Here is a 23,030-nt window from a genome sequence, read left to right as displayed (position 1 = left end):
TGCTAATGTTATATGCTTTGTTGCACACTGTGAAAATGATTACCTCAAAAGAGCGAGATGTCATGTACCCATTCTGCAGCGCTTTGTTTACATTTGCGGCTTTCACGACATTTGCGTTACAGCAGCTAAACTGCTACACGGCAGTACTATTTGGACGGAGTTTGCGCTCGCATCCGTGTTGTTTTGTGCCTGAGTTTTATTAAACCGAAAATAAAGGCAGCATTACAAAGTCATCTGACCGCTCGTCATTTCACATTCTGAATGCATTATTGACTGGCTGACTTCGTTTTCTCCATGTTTAAATTATCTTATAACCACTGTGCCGTCATGATAAGCTTGCTTACCGGACATCACTTTTTCATGACGAATGGTGGTCGTATAAACTGCATTATTTCTTTTATCCAGGGCTTTGGTTCTCGTGTCATTAAGGTAAAAAAAAAAACTGTCTCGTCTCGGCGGCAGCTACATTCGTACCGGATAATCTGCCCGCCCGCCCCGGCCGGTTCGCCGCGACGTATTCGGGTCCTGGCTCTGCTTGCACGCCGTGGGGGAACGCTCGAGAAACCGGGGTGTTCGCCGGAGGTCCAGAGGCCGGGGAACCGGGCTCGGCCCGCCCCGCCTATGGCGAGGCGGCGGCGGCCTGCCGGACTGGCCAAAGCGGCGGGCTCCGTCGGAATTTACCACCCGCCTTGGACTGCATTCCAAACAGCCCGACTCTGTATCGTCACAAGCCCTGTAGTTTAGCTTAGTGTTTACAATAGCTTTAGCATTCCTGCTAGCAGCAGCCTCGTATATGTTCCAAAATTCTTTGTGATGCAGTTTTAAATGGCTGCTGGGTTAGTGGTTTTGAATGAGGAAGCGTTCTTTCTGCCTCGTGGAACTTGTACGGTACATGTTTCGCAGATGGCGAGAGCGTCGTTTTTTTAGTAACAGCCGCCATAATATTCAACTACTTCTTGTCTTGTAACTCCGCCTCCTCAACCCCTCCTCCCTCAGGGGCTTCAGAGAGGGGAGGGGTTGAGGAGGCGGCGTGCTGAATTCTTCGGTTGAGCACATTTGGAGGCAAAATCAAGTATATAATTATCGGATTGCATTATCGGTTGAATTTTTTTATTATCTGGATTATCTGTGTGACGTCATAATTGCCATTATCGGCCGATAATTATCGGTGACCGATATTATCGTGTATCTTTAATTGAAACCATGCAAACATGAGTTTAGAGGGCTCTGTATCAAGTATTCACTGGAAATAGTCTAGTCAGGGAAGGATGAAGAGGCCAAACGTTTTCTGTAACTATTCACAAGCTTTTCACACACTGTTACTGGTATTTTGGCCCATTCTTCCATGCAGATCTCCTCTAGAGCAGTGATGTTTTGGGGCTGTCGCTGGGCAACACGGACTTTCAACTCCCTCCTTACCCCGTGGCGTCAAAATGATAAGTACGGTGAGCAAAAATCCCAGAACCACACGGGGGGACCTAGTGAATGATCTACAGAGAGCTGGGACCACTGTACCAAAGGCTACTATCAGTAACACAATGCGCCGCCAGGGACTCAAATCCTGCACTGCCAGACGTGTCCCCCTGCTGAAGAAAGTACACGTCCAGGCCCATCTGCGGTTCGCTAGAGAGCATTTGGATGATCCAGAAGAGGACTGGGAGAATGTGTTATGGTCAGATGAAACCAAAATAGAACTTTTTGGTAGAAACACAGGTTCTCGTGTTTGGAGGAAAAAGAATACTGAATTGCACCATACCCACTGTAAAGCATGGGGGTGGAAACATCATGCTCTGGGGCTGTTTTTCTGCAAAGTGACCAGGATGACTGATCTGTGTAAAGGAAAGAATGAATGGGGCCATGTATCAAGAGATTATGAGTGAAAATCTCCTTCCATCAGCAAGGGCATTGAAGATGAGACATGGCTGGGTCTTTCAGCATGACAAGGATCCCAAACACACAGCCAGGGCAACAAAGAAGAGGCTTCGTAAGAAGCATTTCAAGGTCCTGGAGTGGCCTAGTCATTCTCCAGATCTCAACCCCATAGAAAATCTTTGGAGGGAGTTGAAAGTCCGTGTTTCCCAACGACAGCCCCAAAACATCACTGCTCTAGAGGAGATCTGCATGGAAGAATGGGCCAAAATACCAGCAACAGTGTGTGAAAAGCTTGTAAAGAGTTACAGAAAACGTTTGGCCTCCGTTATTGCCAACAAAGGGTACATAACAAAGTATTGTGATGAACTTTGGTATTGACCAAATACTTATTTTCCACCATGATTTGCGTATAAATTCTTTAAAAATCAAACGATGTGATTGTTTTTTTTTTCCACATTCTGTCTGTCATGGTTGAGGTTTACCCATGTTGACAATTACAGGCCTCTCTAATATTTTCACGTGGGAGAACTTCCACAATTAGTGGTTGACTAAATACTTATTTGCCCCACTGTATGTACAGTACAAAAAAATGAAAAAAATGTCATTTTTCTTATCAGTTCACATTTGTGTAAATGGAAAACTTGGAAGTTGTATAGAGTTCATTTTGCCTACACTTATATATTCGTCAAACCCTTTCTTTTATCCCAGGCAACAGTAGGTAGTTTTATTTACCCTGAAACTTGAAGTTTTGATGACTTACCTGAATCAAATGCGAAGGCACAGTAACTACTGCAACCGATAGTGATGACCTCATCAAAGCCCGGAGCCCATAGAGAAAGGTAGTGAGGGCGTGGCTGTGTTTTGGGTTGTCCTGGCAACACAGGTCATCATCCCACAGTGGTGATCCGAGTGAGTGAAGCCCGATACGTAGGATGTTCCGTGACTTCGTCTAAAACAGGCAAAACGAAGACAAAGGATACAACGCAAATTGATTAAACAACCCGCACATCTACTTACATATAAAAGTGTTTGGAAAAATAAGGGTCCATTCCTTATTTTTTCTATTGATTTAAAAAAATTAGGTTGGATGTAAAAAGATCATGCCTGGCAAGAGGTCATTATTTTCTTATTTTTATCATCTTTGATTTCTATGTATTCTTCATATAAATGAGCAATTAATGGCAAAGATCTGATTTGCGATATCATGCTTGTGATGTATTGCGTTACACAGAATTTAGCATTTTTCTTTGGTGAGAATTTCCCAGACTTTCCCAAAAGTAAATTTAGTAGTTGTTTGTTTTCAGGTTTTTTCTCCCTAATATTTACTAGAATACCCACAATCTGGATTTTTTTGGCACCTGCCTCACTCTTTCAAATAGATGAAAATAAGTCTTTTCAATTTTCGCATACTCTTCAGAATAACAAATAGTGTAAATAATTATTAAAACATCATGAACTCAGTAAAATTAAAAAGAGAGAAGATTAAAAAAAAAAAGTATACAGATTCAATTCCAAGTTCACACAGTATATGTGAAGAGTAACAGATTGTCGTTTTTAATTATAGGTGCTGTGTTTTGGGTTGTATTCCCAAACTCCATATGAGTCTGGACAGTCGGCTCAGCAGTACAGACGATCGCAATACAGTGCCCAAACGTGAGTGGACACAACTGCCCAATCACAGAGGCCATCTGACACACGCACAATGGACCTGTCAGACAGGCTTCCAATATGGCCGCCACCCAGAAACCCCAGCACATTCTTGGCACCAAAGTGAGGCTCGACAGCCAAAGGGGCCTTGGTAAGGCTAGAGTGACTTCCCTTGAAAAACCCCACCCCAAAACAAGGGATCAACGGGATCCCACTCCTATGAAGACTGAGAAAAAGTGCAGTCAGATATATATCACTGAAAGTGAGAGAATGGAGGAGGCTGTCCAAAACTGTGAGAGGGTTTTAACCTTTCGTACAAATGCCTTTTGTTTTTGTTTTTTCCTCGAGATGTCCTCTGAGTATTGAGGTGAGAGCAACGAGAGATTTACAAAGCACGGCTTAAACTTGCTTGCTCTTTCTTTTTATGCTTCTCTTTACCCACTTCAGACCTCCTTCCCTATTATCTAGACCCTCCCAAATTTACCTCCACCCAGCTTGCCATTACTTCCTCTCCTAAAAGTATGACCTAAGATTCGTTAGGATACGTATCACAGGAATCTAAGAAAAACAAACCTTATTGTTTGAGTTTTTCCACAGTTTGCTCATAGTTTCCCCACAAAAGGATAGAGGGAAACTTTGGGAAAAAATACTTACAACACTTCAGAATGAGCATTATTAGTGGATGTGGGCGCTTGTCATAATCATATATAGTCTCTCTTTGTTACCAGGCCAAATCAGGCTTTAAGTTGGTGACTGGAGGGCAACAGGAGGGAACTTTTGCAAGATGAACGTTGCTGTGGTGACATCAGAAAGATAGCTCAAACTTACTCCTATAGTTCAGCCTATATACCCTACCCACCGACGTCACAAAACCACGTGCTCGCTGTGTGGTTCCGCCCACTTGTCCGTCATTTTGTCTCTGTATTAGCATTGTTTTCAATTGATCGAGGAATTTAAAATGCATTTCATGGAAGACCCGGTGCTTTCTGATGCCGTAAACTCACTGGATGTGTTGCATAAAAGGCGTTATGTGGAAAAGCTTCGTTCTATACAGTCGCCAGATCCATATTTGATGCCCAAATCGATGTTTTTCGACCCACTGTCTTCGCCCTGTCTGCCTGACATCTGCTACGCTGATATTTACAATTATCTTGTCCACACAAAATCAGCCTATTCTCACGAAAATTTGAAAAACTTCAAGAGCTTGGAGGCTTATAAATACTTCGTTGCTGGTTGGGTGAAACAGGTCCTCGTCACCGAAAATTCGGCAGGAATCTATCTTGTGCTTGGAAAGGTGAGTTTCGAAATTTTCAATTCAAAATCTTTTGTTATTGCTAACATCCACTGTCATGTCTAATGTATTTCATGTCGTTTGTCAATGGAGTTAAGGCTTTTAATGTTTATATGGTTTAGCGATAGCACTCTCACTACATACATACGTGTATGTTGTCGGCGATTAGCCTAGCAATGATCTTAATTGTGGTTATTTGTCAGCCCCGTAGACGAGGCCAGTTTCTTTCACTTGGTACCAGCTAAATATTATTCAAAAAATAACGATGGTGGAAGAAAGGGAAGTCACAAACATCTTGAATTTGAAACTATGTCATACTACGTCGTATGTTGTCGGCGATTAGCCTCGCAATGATCTTAATTGTGGTTATTTGTCAGCCCCGTAGACGAGGCCAGTTTCTTTCACTTGGTACCAGCTAAATATTATTCAAAAAATAACGGTGGTGGAAGAAAGGGAAGTCACAAACATCTTGAATTTGAAACTATGTCGTACTACGTCGTATGTTGTCGGCGATTAGCCTCGCAATGATCTTAATTGTGGTTATTTGTCAGCCCAAAACCCTCTAAGTATATCTTAAATGCATCTTACCGGATATAAAATGACTACTACATAGTCTGTGGTGATTTTTTGGTGCCCAGTTTTCACGTCGAATTGCAGCCATCCATTTCGCTCTCCTGTTTGGATCCCTCGGAATACGGTAAAACTTCAAGTCTCTCCTTCCATCTTCTCTGTTAGTGCAACCAACAGCCACACACGCCTTCACCATTTTGATTATTAATGTTAAGGAGCAGAAAAACACGCCGTAAATAGGAGAAATGTACATAGCCGTAACAGGTTAACACTATGTTTTGACGGACAAGTGGGCGGTACCATTCAGGAGAGCGGAGTTGTGACGTCACGTGGGTAGGGTCTATAGAAACATTGGGGAAACATTGCCAGTAAATTCAAACCAAAAACAAGTGGCTGACCATATAGACCAGGGGTGGGCAAACTGTTCCACAAAGTGCCGCAGTGGGTGCAGGTTTCGTTCCAAACCATCAAGATGACACCTTATCACCAATCTGGTGTCTTACAAGAGCACTCAGTTGATTGCAGTCAGGTGCTGCTTGTTTCCACAGATACCTCATTGGTTAAATTGTCTGTGCTGGATCGGTTGGAACAAAGACCAGGACCCACTGCGGGTCTGGAAGACCGGTTTGCCCACCCATGATATATGGCAGAAAACACAAGACAAGACTGAAAAAGCAGTTTCTGCTCTTGCACCCCTCTCTAAAACAAACTGCTGTATTTTAAGCCAAAAGAACTGTTGTGTTTGATAGAACAATATGTCTATATGCTGCCATAGCAGATTCATGGCGCACTAAGCCTCCAAACTATTTTTAATTTGTCCGTTTTACCCTGAAAACCCACGTTTACAGACATCACGCAACTGCTTTTGTTTCAACCTAGCCATAAAAAGAATGTAAGTAATTATTATTCAAAATGTCTGTCATTTTTAGCTTAGAATCATTAATTCATGTCTAAATTTTGGTTAAAAAAAAAAAAAAAAGACTTTAACCCTTTATTGCCAAACGTATCACATTTGATACACCTAAAATTTCATGATTTTGAGACTAATTCAGAATTTTGACAATTCTTTTTGGGAAAAAAAATGATGGATGCAAGTCAACACATGCATCTGCAGGCTTTATGAGAAGAACAAACAGAATTTAGAAAGGGTTATAGATATCAAAGCGCTTATTACACATATTCATTTTGACTTTTCTTTTTACAAATAAAAAAAAAAGGTTTCATTAGGACCTTATTTTTCAAATTTTGGGATTCTCTGATAATTGCTTCATGTTGCAGGTATTTAAAGGTTAAAAAATTATTCACTCTCATATTTTAAACTTTTAAACGAATTACGTCACAATGAAAAATTTGGCGCCTGTAAAAAAGTCACAGATATCTACCTCATAACTATCGCTTAATTGCATTTTTTTTTTTGTTACCGTCGCATTTTCCCCGATATGTTAGATGATAAATAATGGACCCCCCCCCAAAAAAAGAAAAATAACGTTTAAAAGGGTAACTATATGAAAAAGAAAATCTCAACCACTCCTTGTTGTCTGTGATTTCTTCATCGCGACCCTTGTTATATCACCATGTTTCACCCATAAAATCAAAAAACCATAATCCGGCTGTGGCCATTCACAGCTGTGTCTTGACACTTGGTGATACATGCTACATGGAGTTTTTGGATCGAAACAAGGTAAGTACGCGATAATATCTCGTTAAAATCGTGGAGTCTTTATTTCTGCTCTCGTGTGCTCTCGCCTCAAATTAGGGTTCTGCTGTTTAATTATTATTATTATTTTTTAAATGCCTTCCTGTTCAAAATTTTTGTTCCCCCAGAAAATTGAGATTTTAAGCTTTCCAATGATGTATCACACATGCATTTCGAACAATTTTGAAAGTTGGCCAAATTGAAGGTCTCAGAGCGTAACTTCAAGTCATCTGAGTGTTTTCGCCATACACAAAAAAACAGCTTGGAACTATCAGGGCTAGAAGTTAACACTTGCCCAAGTGCCCTAAACTTTCAAATTATTGCAATGTGACAATTCTAACAAAGCTGGTATACAGCTGACTCTTAGAAAATAGCTCAAGAGTGACAATATGTAGCAAAACAATACCTGTTATGCTATGTTTAAGACAACTGCAGACACAGCAGACCAACAATATGGAAAATGTGACATGGTCTGTACTGCACTGCTGCCAAAATGCTCCAATGTGTGAAAATTAGACAACTATGACGAGCTAATGTCAGAAAAATGTAGACTATATAAGTATATGATTAGCTATGAATTTGGAGGAAATATTAAAATTTCCGGTCTTTTCTGAGCGCCAACCACTTCCCATACGGCTGCTTTTTTATGCGTCTTCCGGAAATCATGCCGGGACGTATCAAAATGTATGTTCTGGTCACACACTGCTAAAATAATACGCTCGGATGTCATGTCGGATGTGGATGTCAATTTCCGGGTTGGCCAGTGTCCTCGCTGGTGATTTGTCGATAAATAAATCCGTTGCTGATTCGTTGTAGTGCCAGGTGACAGCGACAGAGATAGAACAAAATTCCCATGTTCACCTAATTTCTAAGCAGTATAGACAAGTTTCCGCAGTTTACTTCTGCATTTCTGCTTGCGACTTCCGTTTTCCATGTTTTCTAACAAAAAACAATGGAGCTGTTGGCATCACTCATCAAAATCCCTCAAAAAAGGTCATTTGGAAATGCTGCATCCATCTGTCATCATCACAACATGGGAGGACAACATAAAGAAATGGCTAAGAGTCACCACAACTAAGATATTTTCGTATTTTATTGATTTAATGGCAGTGGATGGAAACGCAATCAGAAACCCAAAAAGCTCTGAGGCATCCAGGATCTACCTGCACTGTAACAAAGTTGAATGTGTCCCAATACATGAATATGGGAATTTTGTGTTCGTGAAGACACACGTGGAACCAAGACAGTACCACTACAAAGCAATAACAGGTACAATTATGTTCAATTTGAATACAGTTCTGTGTGTTGCGTCACAGCTGAGACATCATTAGCTTTGCATTAGCTTCAACGATAAAGAAATGGAAACTGCAAGTCATATACAGGCTTTATACCCTAAATGCAAGTGTTACACATTTTTTGTTCGTTTGTTTACAGGTGGAAATTGCTGTTAGGCAAGGTAAGACAACTTGATGTGCCTCACAGCAACACTTATGTTGATGGATGTATATCGAGACTACATGCATTCTACCTTGATGATGGAAAGCTTGATTATGTTCCACCTTCGTTAATACTGTTTCTAATAATTTTATAAATGGTGATTTATTGACCCGTTTTGCACATGCACCAATAGTCTCCAAACGTTTTTTGCGATCATTATCTGTAATAAAAAAGAATGACATTTTAACTATGATGACATTATGACTATTTGTGTTTATATATACATGTGTGATGAGCTCATAATACCATAACTATAATCCAACCGGATGAAAAACACCTTGTAGTATTTCCTTGTGTATCTAGCAAAATCCATGTCACTCCTTCTGCATTCTGCAACTGTGAAATTATCTGTAATTTCGCCTCATTTTGGTCACTCAAGTGGCTGACGTATCAATGCTAACACAGGCAGCACAGATTGTTAGAATTTTGTCCATGAACAATCCACAAAGTGAAAAGAACAAACGTAAAATCTTTCAGGTGGATCCTTTAGACTTAAAGCACATCCTTTGAATTTTGTCCACGAATGATACATAAATTGATAAGAACAAACATACAATCTTTGAAGTGGATCCTTTAGGTTGAAAGCACATCCTTATTGTCAGCTGCTGGTTTTTATTTCAGGTGTATGGTGAGGTAAATCCACGCTGGTGCTTTGTAGCTACTAGCTGGTCGCTGATCAAAACATTCCACTTTCAACTATATATATATATATAGCCGCTTTCAGGAGTTCACGCACAGCACAGAAAGTCCCAGACCCTCATCTACGACGTGCTGAATCCATTTTCGGAGATTCCGTGGGTTCCTCTGGTTTGATTATGCAGTTTTAACTTTGTCTACACACTGCTTATGTCAACCGCATTTCATGTTGTTCTGTCTAAACCGGAAGTCCGTAACAGAAAATGTCAAAAATGGCACTGCCCAATTTTCATTTAGGAAACTTGTCTATACTAGTTAATATCAAAACTGATAGAGAATAAAATATAGGATTCATAAACTGCTAGTTTTATGTATTTATTATGAAATTCTTTATCAGTCAAACAGTGAAAATTAGAGGAAAACTGCATGTCGAGTTACACTGTACGACTCTGAATTTTCTGCTTGCGCCACTAAAATTTTAAGTTAAGGGACACAGTGCTCCTAGTGAAAAATGTTAGTCTGGAGCCCTGGCCTTACCATGGTTGTGGCCACACTGAAACCGTCCCTGCGTATGACCTCTTCAATGGATTTCAGCAAAGCAGAGTAGGATCCAAGCATAGAACTGTAAAAATATAGATGGGAAAGTGGCCATAATTAGAGACAAATACAAAGACAATAAAAAATGCTTACCCCACCCCCTAGACCCACTCCTACCTTTTATTTTATTTTATTCTTAAATGCCCCAGGCTCACAGTGCTAGTTAAAACACTCTGATAAATACTTTGTGCTAGGTAGAATTCATCAAAGGTAAGTGTGTAGATTCAGTTTGCCTTTTAAAATGCCCTTGAAAAATAGTCCATGGGCTGTCACTAGCCTAATGGGCACTGACTGCTAATGGCAGCCAGAAGAGAAAGGCCGGCCTGCAAACAGTTAGCTGTTAAAAACGAGCATTTTGCACAGACGTCACAGACAGGGTCCTTATATATAAGGTAGGATACAAAGTTGAACGATGTGAGAACATTGGAGTCGAGTCAGCCAGTGTTCCACCTGACAGAGATGACGTGTTGTATGTTTTTTTTTCTTTTAAATAAAACAGGCAGAAAGTGGCCAAAAAAAATCATATTGCTGTGACTTCAAAATATTGTCGGTGTGACAAAAATGTAAAAATTGCAGTCTGTATAAGGGAGTAGAAACGAATATGATGTTTTAAACTATATTCTTCTAAATACTTAGTTCCAGAGATTTAAGTGAACAACATCTAATAAAGAAGTTATATGAAATCTTACATTTAGTTCTCCTTTAACTGGGAATAGGAAAGTTTTTATTGATTGACACCCTCTTGCTAAAAATGGGCCAAGCCTATCAGCGTGGTGGATTAATCAGTCATGATTGCAGCATACTCCTCCTGACTGTGCTTTTCTGGAGCCACTATCAAGAGATCCAATTAATTTATTTGCTTGATTAAATTACAACATGGCTGGTTCTCTGTCAGCTCCCTCGAGGTTTTGATTGTGCCGAGACACAGACAAGACATACATATGAGATGTGCTTATGCTGATCTCTAATATTAAGATTGGACAGCATTTTGATGTTTAATCAAGGATAACATCTGCACCACTGACAAAGCGCACGAACCACAGTGGGAGTGTTGGCTGAGTTCACATTGTACCATTTGGGCAGGAGATTGGAATGTTAAATCCATCTTTTTACACAGGACCATCCACTTAAGAACGCCCTGCCATTTTAATGACCAGTATGCACTGAGTCACAGTGGGCTGCAGTGTCACTTATCAATTTGACCCGCAGGCTGGGGAAGAGCTGATACACATATATCGGTCACACATCAATAGGCCCGCATTAAAAGCAGTAATACACACTTGTGTCGATTACACTTGTGCCAAGTATATCCATGTACTCCATTTCATTTATTCAGTGCAACAATGGTGCCTCCTGACCCCGCTGGGACTAATGATAGAGCTGGTTTTGGTGAAAGAGAGACACCTACCCTCACAGGCCTCTCTGCCCAAGCTCCTTCTCTGAGGAAGGGGGCTGGGGGGCAGTTTGACAAGCACTTGAGTGAAAGGTTGCCTCTGCTTGGCAGCCATTGTGTAGCACGCCATTGTATGTCATCTGCCCCTACTGAGCACCCTTCATTCAGGTACCAATAAGGTCTAGGTGCTTAGCTACAGGGGCTAGCACGTCAGCTAATTAGGATCATACATGTGGAAGCTTCTTCACCTCAACGCACGTCTTTCTTTGAAGGGGAAGAAGGGAGGACACGAGGGGGATGCTTAGTCTTAAACAACAGGATCTGTATCACCTAGAGAGCAATTTATGCCAATTATGCCTTCAAGTGAAACGGAGCAATTTAACAGCTAGGGTAGCAACATGGGGCTGAGGACACGTGCAAGGGGGAGTAGCCTGCCTAGAGTTACTCTGGCATGTGTGCGTGCAATGCGTATGTCTTTGTGTGTGCAGAAGTGACATAGTGGGAAGTGAGTACAATGGTGCTGTGCAGGTGTAGTTTCCTGCTGTTTCAACATCTTGATAATCAAATCCACGGATGTCCCAAAGACAACAACATATGAATGCAATAAAGAGAACACATTATTATGGAGGTAGAACAGTCTCATAATGAAAAAGACACATCTAACATGAAGTACACACTTTTTGATGCACACACACACACACACACACACACACACACACACACACACACACACACACACACACGAAACACATACAGTGGGGAGAACAAGTATTTGATACACTGCCAACCATTGGCAGTGTATCAAATACTTGTTCTCCCCACTGTACATTGTGGGATTTATAAACACATCTAACACGAAATACACAATTATAAAAATGTGTGTGAATTGTCTTAAGCGCATATACTAGTATGTTTGCCTGGCAGAGCCAGACTGCTCTCCCTGTATTTTTCAAACACTGTGAGAATAGTCTGGGACCGAGCTCCTTAATGGCCTCTCGAGCTAGAACGAAATCCTCCGTCCAATCAGATTCCAATATTTGCGTGACGTCTACTTAACGAGCAACGTCACTCTTGCACGTCAAAAGTCGTCTCCACAACAACACAGATGGCAAACCGGAGAGCCGAGACTATGTTCCAATCCGCGGTGAAATCACTTTAAATTACCAAAAACACATCGACACAAGTAATTGACAACAGTATCAAAAACACATTGACACAAGTCATTGACAAGAGTCTGTCTCGCACTAGCCATGTTTAGTAAATTCTCCATTCTCCGCTCGCGCTAGTTTCTTGCCGCTTAATCAACGTTCCGTCCGCCCATCGCTGATTGGTCCACTCCGCTGTCTGTTTGCTGTGGCTTGCTCCGCCCTGGGAATTTGATCCGCTCAATGGTCGCCAGACTCTATAGCTGGAACAGCGGGGAGTCTGGTGTGTCAGGCTACTAGTATTTGCTTTTTAGTTGAAATCTGCACTCACGACTCACGAGTGCATTGATCTTTTTGAGTCTCATTTCACACAGCCGACAAACACACATGCATTTTTTTCTAAACGGAGCCTGTCTGCAGCGAATCGAATGTCTCCCTCCTTTAAAGCCAATCAGAAGGGCTTGAGTGTTGTGTAACGTCACTGCTGTGCGCCCGGAACAGGAGAAATGGCATCTGGCAGCGGCAGCCTGTTCGAGCCTGGTACTATGTAGCTAGAACTTGCTCTGGCAGTCTTTTCTAGCTCCATGCTATGGACTACACTAGAACAGGCTGTGGCTAGAGGAAGAGCAAAGACGACATCTTTCCTGTTGAGGGCGCACAGCAGTGACGTAGCAGTGACGTTACACAAAACCCCACCCTGTGTGACTGGCTGTAAAGGAGGGGAGATATCCGATTGGCTGCAGATTGGCTCAGTTTAGAAAAAATGAATGAGTGTTTCTCGATTGCATGAAATGAGACTCAAAAGGATCGACACAGTCATGAGTAGGGATGGGAATTGATAGGATTTTTACGATTCCAATTCCATTATCGATATTGCTTAACGATTCTCTTATCGATTCTAATTTGGGGAAAAAGAAGAACAAACGTTTTTATTGGCATCGAGTTTGCTTAATCAGAAGTCACAACCTTACAAACTCACAACGAGGTCAAAAGAGGCCCAAGGTCTCAATGTTAACTGTGGAAATAAGTGGCAAATACACAAGAATGTGTAATATTTTACTGAAACATTTTTCTAATAGAAATTTAAAAAAAAAAAAAGATATATATTGGCATATAGGTCGTTGTTCTGCCTTTGGTAATATGTGTCAAAGTGTATTATTTACCATTTTATTGAAATGCATGCCTTTTAGTTTTTATCAGGGGTCCCCAAACCTTTTCCTGTGAGGGCCACATAACTTTTCCCTTCTCTGATGACAGAATGAACAGAAAAAGTGTGACGATTGCAAGCGTGCCTAAATGTAAAAATTTATTGTGTTTCAGAAAGCCACAATCAAATAACCCTTTCTGGATTCTTCACAGAACAAAAGTAAATAAAATAAAAATAATAATGTAATATAATATAATATAATATAATAACACTATTAATTAAATATATAATAACCAAATAACACTCTCTGGGTTCTTCACAGAAAAAAAGCCAGGAAAATAAATAACACTATTGGGGGGAAAACATAAATTAAAAAAATGAAAAAAAATCAAACTGCTCTCTGGTATTGTTCAGGGGGCCGGACTAAATGTGGAGATGGGCCGTATCTGGCCCGCGGGCCGTAGTTTGGCGATCCCTGGTTTTTAGTGAGCTTTCACGCTGAAGTGGGGGCACCCTTGCGCTTCCTCACGCGAAGAAGAACGCGCTCACGTGAAGAAGAGCGCGCTTACACGCGAAGAAGAAGTGCAGCTACAAAGAATCCAAGCGAGTGAGCGAGTTAGTGAGAGAGGGAAACACTGCTACGAGCCTACGTTCTTTGTTCATGTTTGTAAAATATCTACAGCGGCAACGCCTGTATGTATCATCTTTTGTGTTGTTGTTGTGTGTTTCCACTAGCAATCGGACACTTAAATCCAGTTGTGTAGTGGTTTGACGATGTGCTAATGCTAGCGAACGCATGCTAACCGTTTGTATTAGCAGCTAATCACCGCTGATTTACGTTGATGCGAACCTGTTTGTTATTGGGGACGAAATTGATTTGTTTCGTTTTTCTTTTTAGTTTCACTCTTCAAGTGATGGTGTCATAACGACGGCTGAATAAAGTCAGCATATTATACCAACGTCTTCTGCATTGTCATTTGGGAGTTTAGCTTCTGTATAGCCATGACTGAGCCTTTGCGTCTCGGTGAGGACAGTACAGTCGTATTCCCTCCCTCCCTTATCTCCACCTTGCAATGACTACACGTCACTTTGTTGTAATTTTTTCTCGTGAAGTGAAGACACACTTTCGAGTGTTTGAACCAACGTGCTGTCATTGTTATGTTTACAGCTGCAATGCTTGTGCTAAACCATCGTAACCTTTTATTTTCACTCACTTTCCTGGTGAAGTGTAGCCAAACTTTGGAGCGAGTTGTTCTTGGCGCCATGCTAGTTTGATGCGTCTGGACAACAAGACGTCACGTCACGTGACGACGCAATACGCGCCTTTAGGAATCGTTAAAGGGATCGTTAAGGCTTATTCATTGTGATGTTGAGGCCTCGAAACACTAGGAACCGGTTCGGAATTGGAATTCCCATCCCTAGTCATTAGTGCAGATTTCAACTAAAAAGCATATTATAAATGCACGTAAAACAATTCACACACACATCTGAAGAATGTGCATTCCGTGTCAGATGTGTTTATAAATCCCATAATGTGTGTTTTGTGTCAGATGTGTGTGCACATCAAAAATGCGTGTGTGTTCATTATTAGACAGTTCTAGCTCCATTTATTATTTCTTTCTGCTTGTATGGGCAATATTTACTTGCTTGGCACGGCCAGACTTTTCTCCCTGTATTTTTCAAACACTGTGAGAACAGTCTGGGACACAATTTCATCACGGCCTCTCGAGCCAGTACGAAATCATCCGTCCAATCAGATTTGTTTATTTGTGTGACGTGTTCTAAACGAGCAACGTCAGTCTTCCGGGTCGGAAGTAGTCTCCACAACAACACGGATGCCGGTCGGGAGAACCGAGAATATGTTCCAATCCACGGTAAAATCACTTTAAATTACCAAAAACACATCGACACAAGTCATTGACAACAGTATCAAAAACACATCGACACAAGTCATTGACAACAGTATATCTCGCGCTAGCCATGTTAAATAAACTTCTCCGTTCTTCGCTCGCGCCGCGCGAGAGTTGTCGCTTTACCCACGTCACATCTGCCCGTCGCTGATTGGTCCACTCCGCTGTCTGTTTGCTGTGGCTTGCTCCGTCCTGGAAATTTGATCCATTCATTGGTCGCCAGACTCTATAGCTGGAACAGCAGCGAGTCTGGTATACCAGGCTAAATATTTACAGTTTGTGAACCTAGATGATATACTTTGGTATATGGATAAAAATGTGTTACCGCAATGTTTAATGTATTTGCACTGGTGCTGTGTTTAACAGTGTTTGCTAAAATAAAGAGAGACTCTGTAAAGACTCCTTCACATCCTCTGAGCTCCAGATTGCTGTATTTACCCAGTGAGTGAGTGCGCCTTTTCGTGTGGCCTTGTGTGCTCAGCAGCACTCTGAGCAAAGAGTCTGCATGACCTCTGAACTCAAAGTACACTCAACACGGGCGAAATCAAATAGTCGCTGAACAAACACGACCCTTATTTGAATAGGCATACACTTTTCCAAGAGGCCGAACCTTTTAGGCCAGAGGAAAAGCTACTTAAACCAGATTTTTATTCATTTGTATCAGCTGGTAAAAAGTCAATGATCCTTGTTGAATTAGTAAGCATACTTATCATGCTTTACTTTTTTTCAGTGTGCTAAATCTATTAAATGTTTTTGTAAAAACAAAGTCACATCTATATCAATATCAGATTTGTATCAATTGTGGACAACTCTTGAACATATCCTCTACAAGAATCTAGTTTCACTGTACACAAATAAAGCTTCAAAATAAAAATATATAGAATAAAAAAAAATGTTAGTTCCTGAGTTGAAGGGTTCATCACTTTGGTCTGCTGACCAACCTGATTTGCCCACACGGTGCAAGAAATGCCATGCTTGGTCACAAGTACTCTTCGCTGATGTCGTTATTGGATAAATGCCTTTTGTAGACAATGCCGTGCGTATTTTACATGTGTTCCCAGGATGGTGTCGTATTGGTTTGCTAGTGTTCTGTGGGTGATGTCGTGTTGGTTTACCTGTGCGTGGCTGATGAATGGCTTGGATGTTCTGGAAGGTAGAAGTGGTGGCACTTAGCTGCCTGGCGGATTTCTGGCTCCATCGTTTTGGAAACATCGTAGTAGTGTCCGAAACGAGACGTGGATGCAAGAGCATTCTGTGGGTAAAGAACGTAACATGCATGTTATAGTATATAAACTACGTTTTTAAACTTATTTTGTACTATAAGATTGGATTTGCTTATGCTTTTAATAACAAAAAAAGTGTTCAAGATAATTTCGAGAAATTATGCTGATTTTGTGAGGGGGATGATAAAGTACAGTTTCATAAGTGTGGCCCATATGTAAGAAAAAAAAAGATGTTAAAAAATAATGTGTGATGAATAAAAATGATTATCTCTCTAACATTAGTCACTGCATAACAAAGCCTAAAAATCACTTTTAACACATGTACACAAATTCAAAATCATTGTTCCAAGTGTCAAACCTCAAACACAGATTGCTTGTCAAGTGAAAGACAGAATTCAGGGTGGAAAATCGTCATATTTGTTTTTCTAATATGTTAAATGAGGGTGCTCCATAACACTATGGTAATGCAATTGCATTGTTTATGGGTCATTCCTCAACATTCCCGATGTAGAGAAGTTAAACAACCACTATGAACAGGTTCTTAATCATTTCTTCACATAAATGTCCACTTCTCACAATGAAAGAAAACATGTCAGGGACACCAGGGAAGGCGGATGTTTTCCTGCAGCTGAAAGAGAGAGTTTGAGCTCCTCTCTCTCAGTAAAACCAGGGATTCCATTGTTACCGGCACCCTTAATCTACTCTTAATCTGGATTAGGGCCCCCGGTGTGTCCTTCTCCTAGCGGGACGAGGAGGTCAGCAGGGCAGGAGGGGCTGAGGGGCTCATCTTCTTTTTGTGAGCTGGGCAACCTGCTTAGCGTTCCTTACCCGCCCTGACAGCCTCACCTTTGATCTGATGTCTTCATCGGGAGAGAGACACAGTAGGCAATGCCGGGAGAGATGTGTGTAAAGAGAAAGTAAGTGTTGACTCTGGGGGTGAATTTGGGATGCAAATCCTCTGGTGGGGCTTACCAGCGGTTTGTAAAGACGATTTTACAGGGGAAGGGGGAGAGGTGACGAAAGGACACAAATATAAAGAAGTTTCCAGAGGGAGAGAAAGAGGGAGAGGATCCCCAGGGACACACTGTGTGCTGTTAATCCACATAGCGATATGGATTATAGACCAAAAGAAGGGAGAGTGCAGAGAAGTATAGGAGGAGGGGGTCACCTCTACTCAAAGCGGAAGAAAGAGTGTAGAGATGCCGACCCTAGCAGGGGGAAAGGCAGGGATTTGGGAGAAGACAGAGGCGCAGGTCTGGGTCGTAGGGTTGAGCGAGCAGACATGTCAATGCACAGGCTGCAAAGTACCCTTGTTTCCCAGGCTAAGCAGGGGTGCAGGCGTGTGGATATGAGGGCTGGGGACCAGTGAAAAGCCTACCTATTGCCAGCTAAGTGTGAGTAATCTGCTCCAGCTCTGAAAAGACAGGCTGGGGCCTCATTCACTCCACAAAGAAGTTTAGAATGCTGATCGATTTAGTGGTGGCGACAATTGCAAAAAACACTGAAGCCTGCATTGTCCTTTCTCTTAACATAATTATCAGAGACGTTTTAATGTTTTATTAAAATAGGCAGAATCACATAGCGCAACCAAATAACCATAAAATATACTAAACATACGATTACCTGCACTTTTGGTAGATTCTGATATCGCCAGGCAATCTTCATTGCATCTATACTATCTTGAGGCTCACAAGACAGTCTAGGCTGGTCTACTGGTTTGTGCATGGCAACATCATCTAAAATGGGATCAGGAAGTTCCTGCACACATTGACATAAAATGCATGAAACGTGGACCTTGACATACGGTATATATTTCTGTTTTTACATGTCATTTTCACGAGTACTACACAACAATTTTGTACTTTGTACCAAAATCAAAGACAATTTACTTTTGTTATATCTGTGTGGAACCTTATCAGTTTTGATTGATCAACTGCCTTTGATAAATAGGAAATTCAAATCCCCAAAGTTTCATAAATTTTAAAAAAGGCCATTTTTAATTACAAAAATGTTTAGTTTAATAGAGAGGAGCCATTTAAAGTGGCTCGTGAATCTGGTTCGGATAACTCCTGGACGCCTCCCTGGAGAGGTGTTCCGGGCATGTCCCACCGGCGGGAGGCCCCGGGGAAGACCCAGGACACGCTGGAGAGACCATGTCACTCGGCTGGCCTGGGAACGACTTGGGATCCCGCCGGAGGAGCTGGTTGAAGTGGCTGGGAAGAGGGAAGTCTAGCCTTCCCTGCTAAAGGTGCTGCCCGCGCGAACCGACCCCGGATTAAGCGACAGATGATGGATTGACGGCTGGATGTTTAGTTTAGTAGTAGAATTGCTTTTGTCAAATAAAATTTCTGATCTTAATTGCACATTTAACAGCAATTTAAATTCAACACGCCAAATCCCATTTCTCATGCTTCATGGCTTTATATCTGTCAAATCTCCCCAAAGCAGGTGCTAATTTGATAAGCTTATGTAGGATCCTCTCACAATTTGCTTTTTATTCATAAAATATGTTGCACCTAAATAAAACTTTGTTTGTGATTCTATGATTCTATATGGATGAATCAATTATCATTGAAAAATGTCCTAAAGCAAAACGAGTACACATGGGATTTCCCCAAAATAATGAGGTAGTCAGTACAATGTAAATGGCAAGCAAATACTTCCAGAGTACAATGAATCAAGATAATGTTTAGTTTTACTATTCCTTAATTTATTTCAGTATTCATACAAAATTGTGTACATGTGAAAAGATACTGTATTGCATCAATTGATACTTTAGCATTGAGGCTTGGCTAACTGTGTTTATAGCTGTAAATACACAAAATAAAGTGATATATCCCCATTGAGAGTGCCCCTGTCTTAATAAACCTTTGATATGTAAAGATAGGGTGAGGCTGTGACCCCTCCCACTATCAATCAACGAGAGGCAGGCCCACCTCCCGTATTTTGGGTGGCAGTTAACTTCTGGGACTGCAAGCCTCTTCACACAGCAATGCATCGGGAAACAGTTTGACAAAGCCACAACAGTGCCACCCGCGACCTTTGTAATACCCCCGCTGACCCAGACAAATCTTGAGGACTGTGTTACCTCAATATTGTTTAAGCTAAAGTAAAAGCTGAAGGAATACTTTTAAACAATGTGTGACTTAATACTAAGTGTGTGTTTTTTTTTTTAATTTTAATTTTTATAACAGATAAATACTGTATAACGATTTTGCAAATGCGTCTAAAATTAAAAGTATGACATGCTTTCAAAAGTATGTGCATCAGTATTCAGTTCTATCCAAAATAAGACTTTTAGAAAACACTATGAACATAATGAAACAAACATTTTGCGGCCATTTCAACATTACAAGTTATTGTGTGTTATGTTGTGTGAATTGTCTAGCTAAAACAAAAACTGACGCTGACTCCTCTCATATACCTGGAAGATGTCATTTGGATGATCTTGAACCGCTGCTAGGAAGAGTTCATGTCGACATACCACTCCTTCTGCCAAGAAGTATTTTAGGATCATACGGGAGTAGCTATCATAACGGTCCTCTTCTGTTGAAAAGAAACCAGGATGGGTAACATTTCAGTAGTCAGGTGTTCTTGTTTGGTTTACTTTAAGTGAAAACACAAAAAAGAAGGATCATATCCGATTACTGTGACACAAAAAGCTAACAAATAAGGTACACATATATACTGTAGACACCAGAGGAAAGAATTCAAACAGAGCATTGAAATGATTCTGACATGTCACCTTCTTGTCATACATCTTAAACAAGGAGTCAATCACAGTGTATGTAGTATTTTGGCTGTCTATCATGACAATTCCCGCATATCACACCTCTGAGTTCAGCTTTTCATGTCCACATCACAGTGGCTGACTATAATTGGTGTAAGGATTTGGCTAACTCAAAAACGTCAATGGCACTGGATGTGGCACAATGACACACTGTAGGTGTTACTGCGTGATGTGACTATCACTCAACATCTTCATTTTCAGGTCTCTTGTCAAGGTTTTGGCAAGGTCTCTCCATACTATCCTCACAGTATTCACCTGACTTTTGCTAAAGATACCCTGGCCTCAGAACAGTGTACAAGAGGAAGAAGAAGCATGGTCCCTGATAGTGGTGACTGACATCTCACTCACATGAATCTCATTTGAAGGAATGTGTGTCACTGGGGCTGCACCCTTTGGATGACCCAGCCTACCCAGGCACTTCTGAATACTGCATACACTGTTGAATAAGGATAAATATAAATATCAGGGACCTTTGAGACGTCCCTATTTCTACTGCAAAAATTGAGGCTTCACTGATCCACCAATATGTACATTTTATTAAGTAGATGATACGCTGTTAGAAATGCATATTGCCCATGCATCCACTTTTGAGAAAAAAAAGAAAATTGAAACAATTTAACCGCTTTTTCAATGTAATGGGCATTTGTAAATGTTTTGCCATTTACAATAAGAACCCAAAGCCTGATTAATTTTGTTAAATTTTCATGATGACTAATTGATTATGAGAAAGAGAAGCCCAAAGGTGAAACCCCTAAATTTGGATACACCATTTGAGTATCATTACAATATGAGTTGGAATTCACAAACAGACTGATTGCAATGTCATTTAGAATCAGAGTATGAGTCATAGAAAATCCCCTTTATCTACCAAATTATACTTTGTTATTAAACACAAAGAGGCAACCAGGCCATTTCACGAACAAAAAAAGAGTGCATCATCACCGTGACATCCCTGAGCAGGACACATAACTCTGCCCAGCATGCCACAACTGCTTCCTGTCACAATAAGCATTTTGTAAAGATTTCATAGGGTCCTCCAAACAATGACAACTAGTGGGCAGGGGGGACAAAGGCGGCAGTGATAGTTAAAGGTAATAGGCACACAGCTGACAGCTTGGGAATGACATCCTGATGTGTCTTCCCTGGGCATCCAGGGAATTCCGCCTCCCACGTTCCCAGTCTATGTCCGTACCTACGGACTAAGGATGGCCCAGGAAATTCCATGGCTCTTCAATTTGTTGTCGGTGGGGCTCCCTGTTCTCTTATTGATGGCTTTCTAGGTCAGCAGGCCTTTGTGGCTTTCAGCAGGCCCCACAAAGACTCCCAGATGGGCCCTCTCAAGATGGGGCCTATTGTGGCTGTGTTTCTATGGGAGCCTTACAAATGGAACCTCCAGGAGTCATTAGGCTGTTGAGGCAGGGGGTAAAGGGTGGGGGCTAGCATTTGCAGGGTATAGGAGCAACAGGGAGGGGTGAAGTCATATCTTCAAGGTAAAGCAGTCACTCTGGACAGTCATGTGATGATTTTTTTTTTGTTTTTTTGCCTATGGTAAAAAACATTAGTGGAGTGGGGAAAGCCACAGGCAGTCTGCTAATAGTCAGGTGTTGCCACCTGCTTCAGTGGAACTCTTAATGTTCAGGTAATTGGAATAATTTACAATAGCCACATTTACATGCTGACTTTTATTCATACCGATTCAAATCATTCCGAATGGAAATTTCAGATCAGCTGTTTACATGTCACTTCATCTATTCCGATCCAGCGTTTACATGTGACTGCCTTTATTCCGAAAGGACGTTTGACAACTGCCGTCTGACATGCGCATATTAATCAAAACAAAGCGTCACGTTGCAAAACATGGAGATCGATCGTCGGAGTGCTGCTGTTTTAACTTTAACCCACTTGTTGTGTTTGTGGAGTCGTATCCGCTTCTGCTGTTTTGCTCTTTTGCCTTGTAGTAGCCGGTTTTCCACCGGTTTCTAATCTGGTCAACGCTTCGGTCTATTCCGGCTTCGTGTAACCTCTCGTGAACTTTTTTAAATAGTTCACTGTTCCTCGTTTTATATGGAGGACCAGGAGTGCAAAAATTCAATAAATAAATACACAATTAAATAAATAATTAAAAGTGTCATTAAAATGATTCTATTTCAATATTTATTTATTTATTTCAATATTTATTTCAATTTTTATTTATTTATTATTTCAATATTTATTTATTTATTTATTTCAATATTTATTTATTTATTATTTCAATATTTATTTATTTATTTCTATTTTTATTTATTTATTTCGATTTTTATTTATTTATTTCAATTTATATTTATTTATTTCAATTTATATTTATTTATTTCAAATTTTATTTCGATTTTTTATTTATTTATTACAACTTTTATTTATTTATATCAACTTTTATTTATTTATTTCGATTTTTATTTATTTATTTCGATTTTTATTTATTTCAACATTTATTTATTTATTTCAACATTTATTCATTTCACTTTTTATTTATTTCATTCTTGCACTCTTGTTCCTCTGGCGGTGCAACCATGAAATAATTTTATCTGTCACGTTTGCTCGTCAAAGTTTCTAACGTCTGATTGGTTGCTCTTCAAAGTA

At 40.7% G+C, this 23,030-nt stretch overlaps 1 protein-coding gene across 2 annotated transcripts in view; it reads right to left on the bottom strand.

The window, feature by feature from the left end:
- The window catches only part of elp4 (elongator acetyltransferase complex subunit 4), a 117,047-nt gene that overhangs the window by 82,946 nt on the left and 11,071 nt on the right, over nucleotides 1-23,030 (bottom strand). For both annotated transcript variants that reach the window (XM_057839807.1, XM_057839818.1), the window contains 5 exons: nucleotides 20,049-20,170; nucleotides 18,248-18,382; nucleotides 16,517-16,653; nucleotides 9,747-9,831; nucleotides 2,633-2,821 (listed from right to left, as the gene is read on the bottom strand). In XM_057839807.1, the coding sequence (XP_057695790.1) occupies nucleotides 2,633-2,821; nucleotides 9,747-9,831; nucleotides 16,517-16,653; nucleotides 18,248-18,382; nucleotides 20,049-20,170 (668 nt within the window). The remainder of the gene's footprint in view (nucleotides 1-2,632; nucleotides 2,822-9,746; nucleotides 9,832-16,516; nucleotides 16,654-18,247; nucleotides 18,383-20,048; nucleotides 20,171-23,030) is intronic.

Source organism: Corythoichthys intestinalis, chromosome 1 (assembly GCF_030265065.1).
Source record: "Corythoichthys intestinalis isolate RoL2023-P3 chromosome 1, ASM3026506v1, whole genome shotgun sequence".
In the NCBI taxonomy this organism is placed as follows: Eukaryota; Metazoa; Chordata; class Actinopteri; order Syngnathiformes; family Syngnathidae; genus Corythoichthys; species Corythoichthys intestinalis.
This window is presented reverse-complemented; position numbering and strand designations above follow the sequence as displayed.